General features: G+C 45.1%; 1 protein-coding gene across 3 annotated transcripts in view; it reads left to right on the top strand.

Moving 5' to 3' along the window:
* The window catches only part of KCNMB2 (potassium calcium-activated channel subfamily M regulatory beta subunit 2), a 775,451-nt gene that overhangs the window by 396,334 nt on the left and 355,480 nt on the right, over positions 1 to 23,637 (top strand). The window contains exon 1 of one of the 3 annotated variants that reach the window (XM_069618698.1): positions 18,823 to 19,068. The exons of 1 other annotated variant lie outside the window; for it this stretch is intronic. In XM_069618698.1, coding sequence (XP_069474799.1) covers positions 18,992 to 19,068 — 77 coding nt within the window. In that variant the 5' untranslated portion in view covers positions 18,823 to 18,991. Of the gene's footprint in view, positions 1 to 18,822; positions 19,069 to 23,637 lie in introns of those variants that run through there. One more of the 3 variants, XM_069618699.1, reaches the window with a different exon arrangement.

Here is a 23,637-nt window from a genome sequence, read left to right as displayed (position 1 = left end):
TCACAGCCAGCAAAAGACTAATTTTACTTTACTTTACTTTACTTTACTTTATAACACGTATATAGCGCAACCATGAACCCATAGGCATTAGGGCACTGGACAAAAACATAAAACAAGAGAGAACCCTAGGGGGAGCAGGTGGAAAGCAGAGGGCCGTCAAAAAAAGAAGCAAGCTAAGTGAACAGCCATGTTTACAGATTCTTTTTGAAGGACTCTAAGGTAGGCTGAGCTCTGAGATCCAGGGGGTTCTGCTTCTGGGAATGCTCAGAAGTTTCAGATTACTGGATCTCAATGAGCGACTTTGGATTTTTTCCGTAATAAATTGCCTCAGATAGCTAGGCATAGTGCCATGGATACATTTGAAGGTATTGGATACTGCACTCGAGCCTCCACCGGGAGCCAATGCAGGCCCCTTCTTGCAGCAGAGATGTGAACTCGATGCTTAAGCCCCGTCACAACATGGACAGCACCGCTCTGAATGACTTGGAGTCTATTCATTTCTGATTTATTCTGGACCGCCGAAAGACTACAACAGTAGTCAATTTTGGCTCTGATAATCGCACAAGCGATCGTTTCCACATTAGTCTGAGTAATAAAAGGCCTGAGGTGGGCTACCAATTTTATATTAAATGCTGTGACAGAGACCAGGCTTCCCATGTGGGCCTTCATCAATAACTCTTGGTCTAAAACAACCCCCAAGGTTTTAACCTTTTTCAGGGATGCTAACGTAACCTCAACGAGTAGAAAGCTAGAGTAAGACGGGTCCAACTTGAGCAGTGAGGATGACAAGCCCACAATCAGGAGCTCTGTTTTGCTCTTATTAAGGGCAAGATTGTTCCTCTACATCCAGTCCTCAATGAATAAATACACGAGATTCAGTTCTGCCTCGTCCACTAAATGAGTACCCACCACGGGGACAACACACTGGGTATCGTCTGCGTAGTTGGTGAACATGATCCCCTTTTGCTCCAAAAAGGCAAAAAAGGGGACCATTAATATGTTGTAAAGACAAGGGGATAAACAAGCACCCTGTGGAACACCGAATTCAATAGAGATGGGGTGAGCTTCCCCTTCTACAGAAAAAACTCTACTTATGCGGTTGTTCAGAAATGAGTCAATCCATTGTGTTACCATTGGGTAGAAGTTAGCTACTGCCTCCAACCTGTCGACCAAAATAGAGTGGTCGACGAAGTCAAAGGCAGCAGATAAGTAAAGGAGCATAAGCATGGATGCAAGGCCCTTGAACATCTGCTCCATGAGCCTCGATTTTAGTTTCAGAAGATTGGTTTCTGTGCCTTAGCCGACTCTAAAACCTGAATGGCGAGGGTTGAGCATGGAGAAGTAGTTAATGTGTTGTGCAAGCTGTTCATAAGCCACCCTGTCCAGAATATTTAAAAGAAATGGTGTGTTTGTGATTGGCCTATAATTGAGAGGATCTTTAGGACAGAGGCCGGGTTTTTTCATAATGGCGGTAACCTGTGATTGTTTAAGATTCTTAGGTACAGACCTTCGGAGAGAGAAGCGTGGACATATTTGGATATGGCGGTCAAAAGGGCCGGCAGCCATTTGAATGACTTCCCTTGGATCAAGATGCCCTTAGTATCCTGATCCTCCGTAATGATTAAGGCCTATGGCTCCATTACCAGTGCATATATCAATGGCGACAGGAGGCATTCCTGTATAGTACCCCTGTGAAGTCAAAAGAAGCCCGATTCCCCTCCATTGACCAAAACCATCGCTGAGGGGGTTGGGTACAGTGCCCCAACCCAGTTCAGCCAAATTGGCTTCATACACATTTTCTGCAACACTTCTTTAATAAACGACCATCTAACCTGGTCAAATGCCTTTTTGGCAGCCAGTGACAGCACCTCTGTCCTGAACATCCTCGGAAGCAAGTAGATCCAGTGTATTCCTAATATTATTCAACCCCTGCCTATTTCGGACAAATCCTGCTTGGTCTGGGTGAACCAACTTGAGGGGACCCCCTTCAACCAAGAAGCCAATATCTCAGTGAATATCTTAGCATCAATTTTGAAGAGCGATATCGATCTGGATGCCGTACACTGCGCCAGAATTGTACCCTCCTTGGGAATTACTGTGATAAGGGCATTCAGAAAAGAAGGGGGTATGCCACCCCCCTTCCCGATACTGTTGAACACCTTAACCAGGGCTGGTGCAAAAAGGTCTATATACATTTTATAAAAAGCAGACGTGAAGCCGTCTTCACCAGGTGCTTTCCCAGACTTCTTATGTGGGATTGCCTTCTTTACCTACCCCAGCGGAATCTCAACCTCCAAACCCTCCCTATACCCAGGAACCAGGGTCAGAAACATCAAGACTCCTCCCCAAGTAGTCTTCAACCTCGGGCATTGACGCTGTGTCCCCATTGCTGTACAGGTTCCCATAAAATTCAGAAAAGCTCTGGAGAATACCCAGTGAAGAGCGGGTCAGCGTCCCTCTTCATCACTTATCTGTTTCACATGCCTATCATTTCTTAGCACCCGTACCCTATTAGCAAGCATGGTTCTTACTCTGTCTCCTTTCTCATAATAGCTTGGCTTTGTAAATGTAATCTTCCAATGCACTTCCCCCAAAACGAGCGTATGTAGTTCTTGCCTCTTCTCCTTGATAGACAGAAAAATCCTGTCATCCTGAGCCCCTGACAATGTCAGGCTTGCCAGTAACCATGTAATTTTCCCTTTTAACCTATTCTCAAGTAGGCCCCTCTCTTTCTTTTCCTCGCTCCTTCTGCATTGATAAATCCCTTGAATATGGCCTTCACTGCTTCCCACACATGTCTCTGCTGCACCTCCCCAATGCCTTTCACCTCAACATAGAACCTAATCTCCTTTTCCAGGAAATTCCAGAACACCACATCCTTTAAAAGGGTGTCATTGCATTGTCACCTGAACCCCACAGTTCTCTGATCAGCAAGGGTCAGTGTCGCCATCACCATACCCTGACCAGACAAGGCTATCATTTCAACCCTCATCATACCTACAGATCCCTGTTATTCACTGGTTATCAGGTGAAGATCGATTCTAGTGTATGTATTATGCAGCGGTGAAGAAAAGTACACCCCTGGTATGTAATGTGTCCACCGCCAGATATCCACCCAGTAGAGGTCCGAGAGAAGTCCAGAGAACTGTTCATTATCCTTACCACAAACCTTCTTGGCTCCTGCCCTATCTGATGACCAGTCTAGAGCCGGGTCAAGTATCAGATTAAAATCACCTCACAGTTTGGTGAGCCCCTCAGACCACTGCTCCACTGCTGAGAATGCTGTGTCCAAAAACATAATCTAGCCTCAGTTCACAGCATAAAGAGGAACCAGAGTAATATGTTTTGTCCATCAATATCCTTTAATCATGAGCAGCATACCTCCTAATGCCCTCTTAATTTGAACCCACTTTTGCACACACACTTTAACCAGGACAATACCCACCCTGCCCCTTTTTTTCTCACACTCTGAAGCTCAAAAGAACTGGCCAATGTCCTTACTAACCAAGCAGCACTCCTCCCCTCCTGAATGCATCTCTTGTGGAAAGAGGAGTGATACGCACTACTTCTTGAACTCCCACACCAACAGAGAGTGCTTGTGAGGCGAGTTTAGCCCCTTTGCATTCAAAGTCGCTAAATTAAAATCCTCCATGGACCCAGAGTGTAACAACCAAACGTGTCGACCATGCAACACTAAACATCATCAAAACACCTGTCCCTTTACTCATGCTGAGAATAATAAAACCCTCCCTCATCACCTTGTCACGGGCCATACATTATCCCTCTTTCCTGGCATCAAAATAACCATAAATAATACAACAAAGGGAGCAAGTGCCCGCAGTACAATGAGATGCCCAGGCAATCCTGGGTCACTTAGTAAAAGTGGTATCATCACCCCACCTACACTCCTAATAAAAAAATCAGATCAATAGATCAATAATCAGCCACAAACAATCTTCCCACGCATCCTGACTCACAGCACCTGCTCATATCCCACCTTGTCCCCTCTGAGCACATATATCAACCAGGTTTCTTTATTGGGGAGGTGTTCATTTTCCTAAAGTGTGTGCCCCAGTCACTTATTCCCTCACACCAAGCAGAAAAAAGGCCTTCTTAAATTGTTCTTCACTTGTCCCTCAACCTCCTTCTGACAAGTTCCTTGCATCTCATGTAGGAGTTGGTCTGCTTGATCTCCCTCATTTTCATCGTATTGCTCTCTTCGGACCTCAAAGGACAGTGCAAAGGGATATATATCTCCAACAATATTGAATCCCCTCAGACTGCATCCAGGAAATCAGTGGCTTGCATTTTTGCTGTATGCACCGATAAGTACTGGAACAGCTTAATCGAGGCCCCTTCTGACTCAAAAGTATCCAGCTCTCTTGTCTTCCTCAAGATGTCTTCTTTATCCCTACAGATTGGCATTTGGCAACCACTGATATGGGACCCAAGCCGGAGTCTGCTCTACGATGCACCCTATTGAACATGATTGTCCTGGAATCATCTCTGCCCAAATAAGTCTTAAACATGTATCCCACTCATCGATCAAGATCTCTTGAGGTTGCATCGTCTCTTTAAACCAGACCCCACAGCCGTATATTATTCCTCTTCTCATTGTCCTCTATGTCATCAACCTTGTTACTTACATCTCTCTCCTGGAGTTCCAACTCTTTGATCTGTACTTCCATCCACGCTTCCAGGACCTCCATCAAGAGCTGTCAGTTTTCAAGGGCCTCAACTCTATCTTCCATGTTCTCCACTATCTCCTTGATGGCTGAGAGGGGGGACAGCACCTCCGCCATGAAGGCCTTTATTTCTGACAACACTGCATGAATGTCTGACTGTATGGCCTCCAGCCTGCCATGTTGCTGTGCACCCTCGATTTTGACAATGAATATCCCCTTCAAGAGCCCCTTGAAGTCTGGGGGATACAACTACTTCCCAGTCACAGTATCTACCAGTTGCTCCGGAAGCGCGATGTGGGCACCAAAGCCCAGGGTCAGACGAACAAGTCTATCATTCCATCGATGGTCACCTGGGAATGTTCCACCAACAAATCACTCATCAGGGGAAATACTTTTTGATGTAGCCACCCTATTACCCACCAGACGTGGCTCATAGCGAGGTTTCCACCCTCCACCTCACCTCACCAGGTCACAAAAGGCATCCTGCACCAGGCCGCGCCTCAGTCTCTTCTTTTTCCACTCAACAATGAGGCTTTCTTTTTGGCCCCCTTAGATCATGCACCAACTCTATGTGCACGCCTATAAAATTCAGGAGCCTCCTGGACCCCAACGAGGGAATGCACTTCCCTTCCATCAGCGCTGTATCCAGATAGCGTAGGGTCTACCACCAGGCTCCCCAGACCTCAAGATGCTTGGCAGCGGCCGAGACTCAGAGGGACTCACTGGACATTGCCGCTGTTATCCATTGTGATGCCGGGATCCACTATCCAGGTGTCTCAGTGTCACTTGTCCCACCACTACCAAGTGGATTTCCTAGGCAGAGGCACTGGGGGACTGAATGCCAAAAGGCCTGGCTTTCCGGTGCACCATTATGGCCTACTACCAGCTGCTCACACTGGGCTCCTCCCGTGAAGTCGCTCTGCCCATTGTTGTCCCGGGGTTCTCATCCGGGTGCAGGGATACCTATACTCTGGGTTGTGGGAAGACCCTCGCTTTTGTGGCTGTGATGAAGCATGTTTATTCTATGTTGAAGCAGGAGCAAGCCATTCACGCAGTCATTCCCCCTGGCACACTCCCTAATGAATATTTTAATGATATATAGGGCCAGGAGGATGGCTCAGGGGCAACGTGCAGAGCAACACAGGTTCGAATCCCGGTTTCATGCTCAGAGACTGGTCTCCGGCACATTATAAAAGATTAATTAGTAGTCTGAGGATTTTTTTTTAAATGAGGGATTGCTTTCTAAATGTCATTAAAATAGTGAGTTTGGTGTGAGCAAGGAATTGAAGATGATTGGAGCAGGGGAGCCTGTCTAGTATAAGGACAAGCGGATTGTATCAAAACGTATGCAGCATTTAGGCGAATTTATTCCTGCTGCCGCCACCAATCGAGACTGGTGGTCCTATGCTAGTGCCGGGCACTGTATCAAACTGAGCTGCGCTGTAATAGACTTCATGGACTCATTAAGGCTTGACGCAAAAGTGTTGACTGTCTAAAGACCTGTGCCCACGTGGCCTGGTAGCCCCCTTATATAACCAACTGTAAACGGAACTCTTGTGATTAATGGATTAATGGAGTTGTAAATTGCAATAAAAGCTTGAAGTCCCAGTGTTTACATTAGGTCTCATCATGCTGAGGTTTAAAAAACAAATAAATAAATAAATAAATATGGACAAATGGGAGTAGTTTGAATGTGTACATATGCTGCAGAAGCCTGATCGCATCCAACATGTGTATTCGTTACAGGTTATTTGAAATGAGTTGTAGAAAACATCCCGATATCCTCTGTGGTGTTAACGGCCTGATCTAACAGCAAGATGTTAAAATATATGACATGCGTAGATAAACACAATTAAAGACCCAGTTTATGCATAAAAGGAAGAAGGGGTCAAAGATGTTAATTAAAAAGCTTCGATTTCTCTTAGTAGTATCTGTGCTGAGGTATTTTTGGACTTTTTGGGCAAACATGGCTTTTGTTTTGGTGGAGAATCGTGGTTTATGGATATAATGTGTAGACACACAAGAATGGATGTGTTTTGAGTTTGGAGTAAGAAGGGAAGATGGGAGGAGACGGAATTAGAGAAGAATCATACATTTTAAAGCAGACTCATCCTGTATGTGTGGAAAACAATTAGGCAGTATATTCCGAAACATCGCAATATTTAAGAAGACATTGAGATGTGCATTTCCAAGTTTTTATTTGTCAGTGAAGGCAAGTGTGGTTCATTATAGAAGTGACAAGAATGCAAGGGGATGGTCTAGTTGACAATTTTCAGGGAAGTTTCGTAGTTGTCTGAGGCTTGGCTGGACAGTGATTATAGTGCACTGCATAGAAATGAATATCTGCTTTTACTGGCAAGTTTACATTAGATAGTTACAAAGTGTAGGTTCAGTTGCACAAATATTATTGAGATGGGAATAGGGAGAAAGGAAATGTGTGTGCAGGCTTTGTATCAGTGATAGGGACTTTACCCAATATTGTGTAACTCAGCAAGAAAATTAAGATTTTAAAGGGTTTGCATTGATCCGTTTTTACAAGGGAAAGGGTACAACAAATGATGTCCAGAGATGTAGCATCACAAAACTCTTGAAATTCAGTGACCTTTAGTTACGATACAGCTATGGTCAAACAGCTCAATGCAAAACAACCCTTGGAATTCAGTGAAAATGTTTTAGGTGAAATTCCGTGAAGGTGCTGGCATAACTGGAAAAAAAACTTGATATATGACAGGTGTTGCAAGCTACACAACCTTAACTCTTGTAGAAAAGCCACTAGACGATCACACCAGACAAAATACCACCCACTATGGAAAAAGGGCCAATAAACCTCAAGGTTTATTTCTACACGAAAATGAAAAGCTCCAACAAAGACCGCAAAATCTGCGAGAGCAGCACATTATGAAGGTACATAGTGTCATCAGTGATATAATTACATACAGTAGAAACCTGCGCGGCTGGTTGGTGAGATAGGTGGTCTGCTCCATAAGCAACGGCAGGCCATTGGTCCCAGCCCCGTATGTCCATTTACCTCCACGTGGGTGATGCTGCATTCGCCATCGGTCACAAGCCGGATAATTGACAATTATTTGCAAACTAAACAACACATTCCTATGCAGCAGAGCACCTGGTATGAGCAGACAGGTGCTCGGGGGGGGAAAGCTGAGGTTATACTAACTCTCACACTTCACTCTCTCCCAGACATGCTGGCACCTCTCTGAGGTCTTCCACCCTCGTTCTGGGCTATAATTTCATCCCTCCCTGCATCTCGCAGCACAATTCCTGTGACCTAGAAGTGAAGGCAGGAAAGCCCTGCTTTCTGATCTTTTTTGATCAATCATGGGTCTAACAGGTTTATGATCAGTGGTCTGCGGCTGGCTGGAATTCAGCGATCCTAAAGCTAGGGCATTTGGGTGCTATAACTTAGAATTGGATTGGTGGGGGTTGGAAGCCTGTGCCCTCCTTCTCGTGGGATTGTATCATACAACGATACTCAGCCCTCCTTCCATGGCCTTGCAGGGCACATTTTACCCAGGGAACGAAGGTTGGCAACATTTTATGACAATGAAGGGCTTATGGATCTCTGTGGCTCTGGCCTTTCTCATCAGTGCCTCAGATACAACCCATTCCTTTTCTCATGTTCACAGCCTACGCCTGGGATGCTGGCAACTGCACTGAGTGTATGCCTTATGTTCCAATATAGCTGCTTATATCTAAGATAGTGTTTGTTCCCGCTTGTGCATTACATCTATGGAACATGCAATAATACGATTGTTTAGAAACCTTTAAAGGCACCCTCCTCCGCCCTGTTCTCTTACATTAAATATTGCATTATTTGCTTTATTCTAAACCGTTTGGGGATGTGGGAAGATTGTGTCACCTTCCCAACACTCTGTGCCCCCGTGTTGCGCATCGCATGATGATGACATCACATGCAGCATAATTCATGACATCACTTTTGACATCAATGAAGTCACTGGAAACTAGAGCTCACTGATAACATCACAGATAACACTGACAGCATCAAATATGCCATCACTTATGATACTGCTCAGAATATCAAAGACATCACTAACAGCATCAGCAATGACTTCTATTATGCCATCATGTATGATATTTATTTTATTTAAATGTGCTTGCTTATAGCACAAACCTAGCTCAAGAGCAGAAGAGCACTTGACAACAGGATAGGGCGAGAATCGGGGATGGGATTTTATACAGCAGTGCAGTACTGTTGGTGGAGGGAGATAGGGATTTTTATTCATCCGGGCAGGTATTGTTGGAAGAGCCACGTTTTTAGTGTTTTGCGGACCTGAAGGATGCTGGGGACATTTCAAGCCTCTATAGGGATTGAGTTGGTGATAGTCGGGTATGGCAGGCAAAGGATTGCTTGCAAGTCTTTTCTTTGTGGGTTAGCTTTGACTCCAACCTTTTAATGGTTTTTCCATGTGAGGTGCATGCAAAATCCTCCAGAGGTGTGGAGTTTAGCCGCTAAGTATTTTGGTGTTCCATTTGAGACTACTTTGAAGGTGATACATGCAGTTGTGAATATGATCCTGGATGGAGCAGGGGAGCCAGTGAAGAGTGAGTAGTTTTGGAGTGATACGGTCGAATTTGTGGGCTCATTTAATGTGGTGGGCTGCAGCATGTTTGAGGGTGGCCAAGTGTGCAGCTGGAACCCCAGTGAGGAGGGCTTTTCCCCCTTCAATGAGTGAGACAATGAGTGCTTCACCCACTGTACGGAATTCGTTCAAGGGAATGAAGAGTTTGATTTTGTGGGGTCTGTAGATCTGTAGCCATGTGGTTTGTGCCTTTGTGGCTATGTGCTTTTGGAAGGAAAGGATACTGTCAACAATGAAGACTAGGGATTTGGCTGAATTTGACAGTTGAGGAGTGAATCCTTCCAGTAACATGTCAACCAGCCAAGTTGTTGTCTGGTGGGGAGACCGATGAGGACAAATTCGGTCTTGGTCATTTTCAGTTTAAGGTAAGCATTTGACCTTAAGGTACAGCTGAGCGTCATCAGTGTACTGATAGATGGCTATGTTGGGGTCAGTTAGGAGAGTTCACAAGGATTGTATATATAGATTGAAGATGATTGTGGAGAGAATGGGACCTTGATGATCCCACACATGAGTGCGAGTTGGCTGGACCTGTAAGACCTGCGGTGCTACTGGATAAGTAAAATATAAAAAATTGTAGAATGGTTCCAGAGAAGTCAATCCTGCCAGCAAGAAGGGAGGTTAGTATTTGGTGATCAATGGTGTGAAAGGCAGCTATGGGGCACGAGATCATTTACTCTTCCCTATAATGGGGTCGTTGGCCAGTGAACCTGGCTCATGCCATGGCCAATTTATAAGCCACCCAAGATTAGCTTTCCCTATGGATAATGGATCCCTGGCCACATTCCCAGGAGCCTATCTGTTGGCCATGCCCTAATCTTCAACAAGCTGCACACAGTAGCCACGGAGCCTACGGACTGGCCCAGTGCCCCTTTTCACTAAGCTGAAATTGTGTTTTTGCGGCTGGTCCCTATGTTCACAAACATTGGTGTAAAATCATCATATTACACCCCTCTGGAGCCCGCCCAACCTTACGCCAGCTGAGGATGGTGCCAGAGAAATGTAATATGTCCCCAAGATCACACAAAACCTGGGGGATTTTGCTGCACAATTGAAAGACTTGGAAACGATCAGCATTGAATGATTACCCTTCACTGGCTCCCCGTGGCTGCAAGTATCACATTCAAGACCCTCTACACTGTCCAAAAGGCTTTCTGGGGCCTGGAACCTACCTACCTGCAAGGCTGCCTCCCTAAATACTGTCCCTCATGATCCTTCCGCTCATCTACCCCCAACCTTCTGCGAGTGAGTCGGTTCTCCAAGCAGAGATTTGAAGGGAGATCCTTATTGTCAAGTCTAACAAGGGATGACGGGTTTCAACCCCCTCTCCCGAACCACAGAAGCCGAATAGATCGACCCTCCCACCATGGTTGGCACGGGCGTCCTGAATTGAAATACACAGATAACCACGTGGCAGCCAAAGGGGGAAGACGGAGTTAGGGAAAGGGGGTGGAATGACAAAGGAAAGATACGGAACAAACAACATGCATCTCAATACAATTACTTAATCCTAAACCAAGAAATAACCTAGTCTTTCCTACTTGATAATCCTTGTCTTACTTGTCTCCTGAGCGGAGTTTTTTAGGGTTCTTAATTACCCTATACCATGTCCATAATTATGACCTTGTTAGTATAACATGTAGCAAACAAATAGCAGACAAGAGCGATACAAACTGCATAGCACGCACAAGGGAAGCCCCCTTCATAAGTCAACATACACATGGCCCCATGGGCTGACATGAAACATGAGCGAACAAAAGCAATAAACTTAACCCAAGATATCCCTTCAGAATCGAACTGAACAGTCTTGCCCTTTATCTCTTAGTAGAAGGGTCTCTGCGATAAGTATTGCCTCATACTTCCCATATAAACTACCCCCAACCTGGGGACTTGCTAGTAACTCATTCAAGTCTTTAACGTATCAAGTAAAACATAATTCTTGTCAACAATAATGAAACATGTATCCGTGTACTTATCTTCGAGTCCGGGTGCTTCACAAGTACACCCGGACGTTCTGGTATGTCGCCGTGAGACGCCGCCGCCCCATGGAGCAGCTGCCGCATATGGGAGTGAAGGCAGCTGTCTGGAAGGGAGGAGATTTCACCGCTGCGGCCCGGGAGCTATGGGAAGGTCTTATGCGAAGTTCGCGTTGCCTCCCGAGATTAACAGCAAGGCTCCACCTGCTCGGCCAGATACTCTCCCTCACTGCCGTGGTTGACAGATGCCTCTGTCCGCCTTCATAGACATAAATCACTTGCTCGCCATCCTGCGTTCCTCACACACGCCGTCGTGGCCCCCCGTGCTGCACAACATTAAATATCAGCACCTGTGCACGGGCGGTCAACGGCTAAATACTCCATTAATGAACTCCAGCTGTCTCCTGGCGCGAATACGTGAACTACCATTGCGCCTCTAAGCATGCTGGGAATCGTAGTTTTTGTCCTATTTCTTACAATAATGTCACCTAGGCTTGCCCCAGACCCTATTCCTGACAGTACCTCCTCTCCCAGGGCTCTTCCCTGGGCCTGCCTTTTCCGGGTGACGTAAATGGAATTGTCTTACCAATCTGGGTGCATGCACAGAACTGGCCGGTTCCCAGGAACACTCCTCAATTCCGTAACCAGCCCATTCAATTAAATACCACAAGTTCCGATGTCTGCGCCTTGAATCCAATATCGTCTTGACCTCATACTCTGTTTGTCCTTCTTTGGTGATGGCTGGCAGTCTCTGTACTCGTGTTCCCGGAACTGCAGGTTTAAGAAGAGACACATGAAATACAGGATGTATTTTTAATGTTCCAGGCAACTTTAATTTGACAGCCATTGGTGATATACATGTTATCACTTCATATGGACCAATGAATCTGGGAGCAAATTTACGATATCCTGCCAATGGTAAATTATGTGTGGATAACCATACTTTGTCTCCTATTTGATAATTAGGAGCTGCTTGTCTCCCTTTTTCTGCCTGTGTCTTATAATCCTTCTTGGCTTGCTCCAACTTTACTCTAGCCTTTTGTTTTAGGGCCAAAAGAGATTCTTTCATCTCTTGTAGTGCTGGAAAGTGTGCTACTGGTGGTAACTGTTCTGGTAACATGTTCATTTCTTGTCCATACAAACATTCATTAGGTGACATCCCTAGTGAAGCATGTTCAGTGTTATTGTACGTAAATTCTACTGACCATAAATCCTGTACCCATGATTCCATACCATCATGCAAATAACATCGTAAATACTGCTCCAAAGTCAGATTGACACGCTCTGTTTGTCCATCAGTCTGTGGATGATAACTTGTAGATAATGCACACTCAATACCCAGCATAGCACAAAAGGCACGCCAAAACTTAGAAGTAAACTGTGGGCCCCTATCCGACACAATACTTTGTGGCAACCCATGTAACCGGACAATGTTCTGTAGGAATAATTCTGCCAGTTTTCCTGCACCGGGAATACCTTGACAAGGCACAAAATGTGCTTGTTTGATCAAATAATCCACTACCACCAAAATTGTGCCAAAGTGCTTATCAGGAGGCAAGTCAGTTATGAAATCCATAGAAATATGAGTCCACACCTTCTCAGGGGTAGGCAAGGGTTGCAACAGTCCTGTCTTCCGTACATGATCTGCCTTACACTGTGTGCATGTTTCAAATTTTTTGACATAATCAAGGGTATCCTGTCTTAAAGTTGGCCACCAAAAGTACCTAGTCAACATTGCTTGTGTCTTTTTCCTTCCCGTGTGCCCTGCCAAAGGAGAGTTATGACACCAATTCAGTGCTTTAGTTTGTAAATCCTGAGTAGGTAAATATAATTTTCCTGCATAGTACGGAAGGCCTTCTTTGACCGTCTCCCAAGGATCCTTAGTGCCCCATGCCGCATTCATGTTTTTCTTCATTTCTTTTTTTTACCTGACTCAACAGACTATTCGTTATCGCTCCCACCACCTTTTCCACTGGAAGAATAGTCTTCACCTCTGTCACCACATTTTCCAAGTTTTGCTGCCTAGATAGTGCATCAGCCTTACCATTTTTCTTCCCCGGTCTGAAAGTTACCAGAAAGTCAAATTCATTGAAATATTGTGACCACCGCAACTGTCTGGGGCTTAAAGTGTGTGCAGTCTTGAAGTACTGAAGATTCTTATGGTCAGTTACCACCACCACTTGATGTCTCGCTCCCGGAAGATACTGTCTCCACTCCAGAAATGCTGCCCGTATAGCCAATAATTCGTTGTCCGTAATGGAGTAATTCTGCTCACAACTCGTGAGTTTCCGAGAATAGAAAGCCACAGGATGCCACCTCCCTCCTCCATCTTTTTGAGACAACACTGCCCCCACCGCTGTATTTGAAGCATCAGTTTCCACTTGAAAAGGTTTTTCAGGATTAGGGTGTCTCAATACCGGAGCAGAGGTAAAGGCCACTTTTAGTGTGACAAATGCTTTCTCTGCTTCTTGGTCCCAACTGAACCCAGAAGATTTTCTTAACAGCTTAGTGATTGGCGTAACAATTTGTGAGAAATTCGAAATGAATCTCCTGTAAAAGTTAGCAAATCCCAAAAAGGACTGAATGTCTTTGATACATTGAGGCACTGGCCAGTCAATGACTGCCTGTACCTTCTTTTGATCCATTACTATACCTGTGGGAGTGAGTATGAACCCGAGAAATTCCACTTTAGTAGTGTGGAATTCACATTTTTCCAACTTCACAGATAATTCATGCTCCTGTAGCTTCTTTAACACCAAACGCACATGCTCAATGTGTTGTTCTTCTGAGGCAGAATAAATCAGGATATCATCAATATATACAATGACGAATATGTCCAAAAACTCTCTCAATACCTCTTGCATAAAATATTGAAATGCGCCAGGTGCATTACACAAGCCAAACGGCATAACTAAATATTCGAATAGTCCAAACTTAGTTCTGAATGCCGTCTTCCACTCATCCCCACTCTTTACTCGAATCAAATGGTATGCCCCTCTCAAGTCCAATTTAGTATAAATCACTGCTGATTTTACCTGATCCAACAGAACTGAAATTAAAGCAAGCGATACCTGTTTTTTATCGTTACCTTGTTCAATGCTCTATAGTCAATACAGGTTCTAAGAGTTCCCTCTTTTTTTGGCACAAAAAACAAAGGAGATGACACTGGTGAGGTAGAATGTCTAATGAACCCTTTTTGTAACATCTCATCCAAAAACTCCTTTAAATGTTGATTTTCCTTTTCTGTTAGTGCATTAATACGACTGCATGGTAACTTATCTCCAGCTTCTAATTCAATCACACAGTCATAAGAGCGATGTGGAGGTAACCTCTCAGCTCCCTTTTTGTCAAACACTTCTGCGAACTCCACATACTGCCTAGGAATGCCAATTCCCACAGCCCCCACCACTTGTGAGTCACCTATCTGATCTGCCAGAAATAGAGCCGGTCCTACCCCTTCCTTCAAATGTTCTTTACACTCTACCCCAGTAAATGATACCTCTCTTGTGTCCCAATCAATACGAGGGTTGTGTAAGATCAACCATGGCATACCCAACATAAGACCAAAATGCGGGGCTGCAATCAAATCCAACACAATCTCTTCCACATGGCCTGATTCACATCTCATCAGACTAGGTTGTGTTTGTTGGTAAATAGGACCAGAAATTAAGGGAGAACCATCACCGACTGTACACCTTCCACCTGTGCATTATCTCTTAATGGTAATCCCAACTTCCGTGCCAAACCAATGTCAATAAAATTTCCTGTCGCACCAGAATCCACCATAGCTGACACCATTTGTTTTGTGCATGCAAAAAATAATGTTACCAATAGATGCACATGAGAATTCTTGTGATCCATCGTGTTAGCTGCCCAACTTGGGAACTTCCTCAAACTGGGGCCTGACCCTTGAGTTCCCACCAAGGCCGGCCCAATCCTTTTCCCGCCTCCACCTTGCTCCCATCACTCCTCCCAACCTTCTTAGGCGTATTAGGGCATGTTCTTATGTAATGGCCGGGTTGTCCATAGTACAGACATAAATTATTCACCTTACACTGTTCTTTCTCGGTTGCTGACAAGGATCCCCTTATGCCCCCAATTTGCATGGGCTCTCCATCACTACTCTTTCCTCCCCTACCCTTGTCCAATCTTACAAAAGGTACCATATCCGGTTTCTTTTTGTCACCTTTCCTTTCATTCATATGATGGTCCAACCTCAAAGCTAGATCAATCATCGCCGTACAGGAACTCGGTTGAGGTTCCACCCTGAGTCCCTGATAGAACAGTACTGTCTGCTTATTCTCTGGCCAATCTGTCTCTATTACCAACCGATTGAATTGCATAACATAGGATACTAAATCATGTGACCCTTGTTTTAAGGCTAACAATTCCTTATCCTAAGCTAAGGAAACTTCTCTTTTGATCAAATAGTCGTCCAAATTCTGTCAAAAACTGATCCCAGTTGTATAGCAATGGGTCATCCTTTTGCACCAATGGCATGGCCCATGCTGCTGCATCCCCCGGTTAGATAAGATATCACAAACGCTGCCCTAGCTTGTATAGTTTCGAATGCAGCGGGCTTACACAAAAAGTGTAACCTACATTGCGTCAAAAAGGTCATATACTTCCTCAGATCTCCCGCAAATCTTTCTGGTGGTGCTAATGGCACACTGCTGGGTGCTTGCACAAAAACGTAGAGGTTATCCCTGTGCCACCCCCTGTGGACGTTCCCGCCCCCTCCAATGGAGTACTCTGAGCCACTAATCCCTGAACTTGAGCCTTAATAGTGTTAGACTCCTGTCTGGCATGTGCTAATTCTGCTTGAATTGCTTGTAATGTCGTTAGCACTTCTGCTAACGAAGGAGGATTCTAATTCATTTGGCTTGGGTGGCTTAAATGCCCCTAACATCGGGGGATGAAGGGTTTCAACCCCCTCTCCCGAACCACAGAAGCCGAATAGATCGACCCTCCCACCGTGGTTGGTACGGGCGTCTGAATTGAAATACACAGATAACCACGTGGCAGCCAATGGAGGGAAGACAGAGTTAGGGAAAGGGGGTGGAATGACAAAGGAAAGATAGGGAACAAACAAAATGCATCTCAATACAATTACTTAATCCTAAACCAAGAAATAACCTATCTTTCCTACTTGATAATCCTTGTCTTACTTGTCTCCTGAGCGGAGTTTTTTAGGGTTCTTAATTACCCTATACCATGTCCATAATTATGACCATGTTAGTATAACATGTAGCAAACACATAGCAGACAAGAGCGATACAAACTGCATAGCACGCACAAGGGAAGCCCCCTTCATAAGTCAACATACACATGGCCCCATGGGCTGACATGAAACATGAGCGAACAAAAGCAATAAACATAACCCAAGATATCCCTTCAGAATCGAAATGAACAGTCTTGCCCTTTATCTCTTAGTAGAAGGGTCTCTGCGATAAGTATTGCCTCATACTTCCCATAGAGATTAAACTACCCCCAACCTGGGGACTTGCTAGTAGCTCATTCAAGTCTTTAACGTATCAAGTAAAACATAATTCTTGTCAACATTAATGAAACATGTATCCGTGTACTTATCTTTGAGTCCGGGTGCCTCACAAGTACACCCGGACGGAGCAGCTGCCGCGTATGGGAGTGAAGACAGCGGTCTGGAAGGGAGGAGATTTCACTGCTGCGGCCGGGAGCTATGGGAAGGTCTTACGTGAAGTTTGCGTTGCCTCCCGAAATTAACAGCAAGGCTCCACCTGCTCGGCCAGATACTCTCCCTCACTGCCGTGGTTGACAGAAGCCTCCGTCCGCCTTCATAGACATAAATCACTCATTCGCCATCCTGCGTTCCTCACACACGCCGGCTAAATACTCCATTAATGAACTCCAGCTGTCTCCTGGCGCGAATACGTGAACTACCATTGCACCTCTAAGTATGCTGGGAATCATAGTTTTTGTCCTATTTCTTACAATATTGTCGCCTAGGCTTGCCCCAGACCCTATTCCTGACACTTATCCTCAGCAGGTGCCTCCCTCTAGAACAGCTTCCCTTCCGCCCTGCGCCTTGAGCCTGATCTTCTTAAGTTCTGGAAACTCCTCAAGACCTTCCTCTTCTCCTCTTCCTTCTCTCTTCCTCTACCCTGCTAACCTAGCTCTCTACTCTTTCCTACTCTCCCTCCTCTTCCCTACAGCTTGATGGCTGGCCGCCCAGTGTACCTCAGAGTCTCACAGGTCCCAGGCACACCCGTCAGTCCTCTCTCGCACTTGCCTTAGGGCCTTACACTCCACCCACCCTTAATGCACTTAGAAATTACCCTAGAGAGCGGCTCTCTCTGCACTTAACCCTGTTTCCACCGACTGGGTGCACTCTGTGACCCTCTGTGCACTTGCACAATCCAAATGCACTGTGCCTGAAGATTGTCTGTCTGTTCCCCCTTGTCTTCACCCCTAAATGCACTTAGTAAAACTGCAGAATCGCTGCCCAGGCCTATTTGCTGTATCTCAAATGATAAATGTATTATATGCACTTACTCTGCCTGTGCAGATTATTATTGTCTCCGAATTTCAAGGGCTCTGAGCGACTGTTGTTTTTCCCCAAGTTCCCAACCTCCTTGAGCGCTTTGAAACACTTGCCTGTGTATAGGCGCTTTATAAATAAACAGCTGGCTTTTGTCGAAACTTTGTGTGTGCTCACACAATCACATTACATGTTCCCTAACAAGCCACTCCACTTATCTGAAAAAGTCTGCAACAGCAGCAAGCAGTGAACCGAACCGAGTTATTTATTCTTTTTATTCTTAAACAATCTAGAGGATACATTTGCATCAAATTTGCGAAATCCCACTTTCGGGGATGAGGTTGCCAAATTTGACGAAAATCCATGTAGTGGTTTGGGATGAAGGTGCAACAGATTTTATCCAGTGCATTTCAACTGGGACGTCACAAAGTTTTGGACCCCACCTACAACTTTGCCCCCAATTGACGAAACCTCATGCAACTTTCCAAATAAACTTCAGAGTTCTGTACATATTTTGTGGGATGGTTTTGTGTGGATTCAACAAAAGGCACTAAATATATTAGCCACCACTGACCATGCACTATATATGTTTAATGTTGCTTGCTGTACATTACTTGGAGACAAACGGAAATGACGTATCTCTTTCATGACCTCCTGAAGTACAGTGTTCAGCGTGTAAGACTGTACAGAAGCCGGCCAGTCGCTCATCCGCCATGGCTGATGTGTATGCATCGGTTTTCCTGGCAGTGCTGTTGTTGTTCCCAGCCTTCGTACGTCATCAGCAGCCGAAGCCTTGAGAGCGGCTCTTGCTTTCAATGTGCCTTCTGATTCTGGGACCAGGACATTTCCTGCCAGGAAATGGCCCATGCGGGTGATTACTGCTCAATTCGGTTTAGCAATTAAGAAATGTTATTGTTTAATCCAATTCAGCTGTTTTCACATATATAATATAACATGCCTGGCTTTGATAATGTAAGAAAACAAGAGATCGGAGGAGAGATGGAGCGAGAGTTCAAGCTGTCGAAAGAGGGAGAGAGAGAACACATTTGTGAAGCATTTATTGACGAAAATATGCTAAGGAAACGCACTTCCCTTCCCCTGATGAGGGGTAGCCCAGTAGTTGTTTTGGTTGCATTTCACTTAGTTGTTAGGGTTGCTGTAATTAAGACTTAAGCTCCCTGGTGTTTTCTTGGTATGGATATTCAGGCCAGAAGGGTGAGAAGGGGCCGGAGCACGGTAGCTACATACCCTCCGCAGGATTCAGAAGTAAGGTAAGTCTGCAGACTTTTCATACTTTCGTTATAACTATTTTGTTCATGCTTGCAAGAGGGAACAGCAAAACGTGTTCATTTCACGCTACTTCTAGCACCTTTGCCAGAATATGACCAAGCAGAGATGTCTTGCTACGTCTTTAAGAGGAGGTCATAGGTTGACTTAAAGAACACATAGGGGGCGACATTCTCACTCATGCAGCAGCTCTCCTTGGAAGCGGGTAGATCAGCGCTGAGGGGGCAGATACGAGGACGCTAGGCAGATACGAGGACGCTAGACGGATACGAGGACGCAAGCCGTGCTCGACCTGTCACCAGCACATGACGCTGTTGATTTCGAGATGTTTATGTCTAGATGGACCACGGGGTCCGGATTTCAGAGGATTCGTTGAAGAGGTTTTCCTCTTCTTTGTCAAACCGGAAGCAACAAGTTAAAACGGGAAACTGCTAGTCAGACTCCTTTCCAGTACTTTGCGGTGTGCCACAGGGGGCCTCCCTCTCCATCTCACTGTTTAATATCTACTACCAAAGACAAAATCGGAGTTTAATCTACGCTTTCATTCCTACGCCGATGACATGCACATTTATGTTAGGCTCAATAATCCACCGGAAGCCATCAATCGGGTGCTAGATTGCTCACACAAAATCAAAAACTGGATGCCCGAAAACAAGCTCCAACTTAATCACTCCAAGGTCATTATGTTCAGCCGAATAAATCACTGAATCGGACCCGAATACGGGATTCCATGTCCAGCTCTCTTTGATGTTCCAACCACCGTTTCTGCTAAGGTTAAAAAGCTAGGCTGTATTTGGCAGGGGAATCTTAGCTGTAACTCACATGTTGGTGAAGTTGTTAAATCCATCTACTACTACCAAGTTAGACTGTTGAGACCAGTCTTGCCCCTTCTTGCAAAATCTGACCGTTCCACGGTCATAGGGACCCTGGTTAATTCCAGATTGGATTACTGCAATGCTCTATTACTGGGCATTCCAATGGGGCAGATTCATCGCCTGCAGGTTGCACAGAAAGCTGAATTCAGACTTATCTACATGCACACAAGCTACAGCCAGACTTCTCTATGTTGCACAGAAAGCTGCAGTCAGACATATCTACATGCACAGAAAGCTGCAGTCAGACTTATATACATGCACACAAAGCTGCAGCCAGACTTCTCTATGTGCACAGAAAGCTGCAGTCAGATTTATCTACATGCACAGAAAGCTGCAGTCAAACTTATATACATGCACAGAAAGCTGCAGTTAGACTTCTCTATGTGCACAGAAAGCTGCATTCAGACTTGTATACATGCACACAAAGCTACAGCCAGACTTCGCTATGTGCACAGAGAGCTGCAGTCAGACTTCTCGACAAACTTCCCAGATCTGCTTCTGTCTCTCCATATCGCAGGAATCTTCCTTGGTTGCAAGGTCAGAAGAGGATCCTTTAATACTCTGCCTGATGTTTAAATGTATTCATAGCACTGCCCTTAGCTACCTTATCTCCAAAATCTCTCTCCACAGCTCAACTCGCTCCCTCCATCTACCGGCCAAAATCTTTTAAATACTTGGTTCTCTTATTTTGTGTACCGTGGAGATAGATGTTTCTCCATTGGAGGCCCTGTGCCTGGAATCATTTGCCTGCCGCCCTCCGGAAGATAAATTCCTTGTCTTTATTCTGGAGAAAGCTGAAAACATATCTGTTTCAGTGATCTGTGCTGCATTGTCCTACTTTTCTATTCCTCCGTTTGTATTTTACCTCTGCGCCTGGATGCGGTCTCTTCTTGGTTCCTCATGGATATGTGCATTACAAATTCAAAAATCTAATCAAATCAAATCATGTTCAAACCAGTTTTACCACAGCTTAACCATGGAAGAAAGTCTTCATTCCAGCACGTAAGCCAGCTCTAACTGAACCACCCCAAAGACTGGCTACTCAGTACTGAGGACTGGCCCTCAGCTATCGCAGTCCCTTCAGCTTCCAATTGTGGGAGTGGGTGTGGATTACACAGAATTCCTGTGTATTTTAGGATGAAAATATACACCTTCAGCAGATAAAGGGCTAAGAAAGATATGTCCTGTACTCCCCATCTTCCACCCCATCAGAAACACATGTTCTTGCCACAAGCATTGGTCAGTAAAGTGAATGGTTTTATGTTAACAACATCAAATCAAACATCCTTGCTGTGCTTGCACAATCCTCCCATTGGGCGGACTATACTGATGTTCATCTACAGAGCCTATGCTATCTGCATGTATGCCACATTCAAATATATCGATGCCTGTTGCATTGTACCAAACTACGCACTATTTTGAGTAATTCTGTCTTAAGTCTCAGTTGCTGTTATAATCCTGAACATCTGCTCCAATGCTTAGGATAAAGACTGAGTAGGTTGAATGAGGAGTCTATGTGCACCAGCGCTAACTGCACATTAGCAGGAAGCACCATTTCTAGGCAGAAAAACAGAGCTGTTTTTGTCTGGGTATTTGGTGTACACTAATTATTGCTTGACCATATTGGCACTTGGAAGTTCAATGAAGAGACCTGTAAAGTCATACTTTGTCAGAACACCCTGTTCATTCTTTTATTGTGAGCTAATCTCTTTGTCAATGTGAAGGCTACAAGAAGCCTCCTGGAGATACCCAAGGGAAGACATCATATCAATTCTCTCTGGGTTAGGTAAGGAGGCACAACTGCAGGAGTTCCATGTAGCTGGGCCCATGCCCAAAGGGCACAAATCAGACAAGCAGAGAGATGTGTGGGTGCTGCGGTCTGTGCATGTCCCCCTAGGGCCTGTGCCATGCTTGTATGATCCTTGATCAGGATCATCGTAACCAGATCTGAAATCCAGACACGGATAGGATGTTTTGAATCAGTCAATTTAAGAGCAAAAAAATAAATCCAGCCCAAACAGGAAACCAGGGCTGTACATGCAACTCCAAAACCAAGATGATTATCCTTTGCAACCTCACCGGTAAAGCCTTTTGTTTACTTGAAAGTGCTGCGACTGAGCACAAATCACGTCTCTGAAAACAGATTACTGGAGAAACTGGATCTTTTCCCTGTTTCTCTCCTCTGATATCTGGGAAGGAGCATGGAGCCTCTGGGCAGCAGATGGGTTACATGTGAAAACGCACGGCAGGGAAGCGAGACAAGCCAGAACGTCTTTCACTTCGGGGGGGGGAGGGGTATAATTCGAAAAGGGGGGAAAGAGTTAATGATGGAGCAGCATGGCTTAAATGCTGCTATTTGAAATCTCCAGTGAAAAAAAGAAAAAAGGTGATGGGTCACTGTCATTAGCATCAAGCAATGTCAGAGAAGTTCCAGGGCAATAGTTACGAATAGGGCACGTTATACACATTACAAAATAGCGTCCTTTAAGTGGAAGTGGACTGAGAAAGGGGCAGGTGGCATATGTGCCTTGCCTGACAAGGTTGTGTGCTTTGGGCAGCATCATCAGTTCTCAGTGCTTTGTCACTTCCAAGTCCATCTGAGGGTCTCAATGGGTGCGCCTCTGAGGATTCACCTGCGTTTCTCGAAGAGCCTAAACGTGCCAGGCTCATCCGAGGCTTCCAGACAGTGTCTAGGGGTCGCCATAGCAGTGTGCCAGCCGGCACCAATCCTCTGGTATGGATTTCTTACCTTTGCTGCATAGCAGTAATCTGATGCGTGCTCAATACAATGGGTTCAGCAGTTGAAAAATAAGTGTTGTGCAATGAGCCAGATTTTTGGAGGGAGGTCCAGATGGGTGGAAGAGGCTGTGGGCCACGAGATCATTAGGGGTACAGTCAAGCAAAGAGGTTGAGGAGCTACTTTAATGAAAGCTGAGGCAGAAAGGTGCCAGAGGGCAATGCATCTCATCATTTGTGGTGCCCAACTGAATGGTGTATGCCACTCCCAAGCAGGGTTCAATAGAAGCAAGCATGGGGACTAGAGTAGCACATTGAAGCTCATCTTGCTGTAATCAATACCAGCTGCATGTTTATCTTCTCGCGCCAATTGAATGTATCCCAATGATCTACATGACATCTCCTCCAAACACACGCCCACTCTGTTATCTTTCATTCCATCTCTTCTTTCTTGCTACCTCTTGGAAGCTTTCAGAGTTTGACTGATTTTAATTGATGGCCGGTCACCCCAAATATATGTTCCACACCCTTTTAAAACATCTCTTACACCCGGTTAGTTTATACTGCGAAAGAAAGGTTTGAGTTGGCAAGATGCGAAAGCCCGCTAAAAGAGCTTTTTGCCATATTGTTATCAGTGTGCTAGTTCCTGTTGTTTCAGGAGGCTGTCACTGTTCAGTTCCTGCTGGACCCGTAGAGGCTTCAGTCTTGTGAGTACTGTTTCCTTGATTGTGTTTTAGGCTCCTGACACAGACACCCAGCTGATCCTATCCATGACGATTCAGAATGTGGCCCTGTAACAGTAACCAGCTTAGAAGGCTAGAATTTCACCAGACCTTGTGGGTTAACTCATCCCCCATTCTGTGTACACTCAAGTGGGAACCTAAAGTGTGCTTCTTGTACTCCTTGACCCTTTCTGTTCACTGCCTTTGTTGCCTGTCTGTA

This window comes from Ambystoma mexicanum, chromosome 10, assembly GCF_040938575.1.
Source record: "Ambystoma mexicanum isolate Mex_15411 chromosome 10, UKY_AmexF1_1, whole genome shotgun sequence".
In the NCBI taxonomy this organism is placed as follows: domain Eukaryota; kingdom Metazoa; phylum Chordata; class Amphibia; order Caudata; family Ambystomatidae; genus Ambystoma; species Ambystoma mexicanum.
This window is presented reverse-complemented; position numbering and strand designations above follow the sequence as displayed.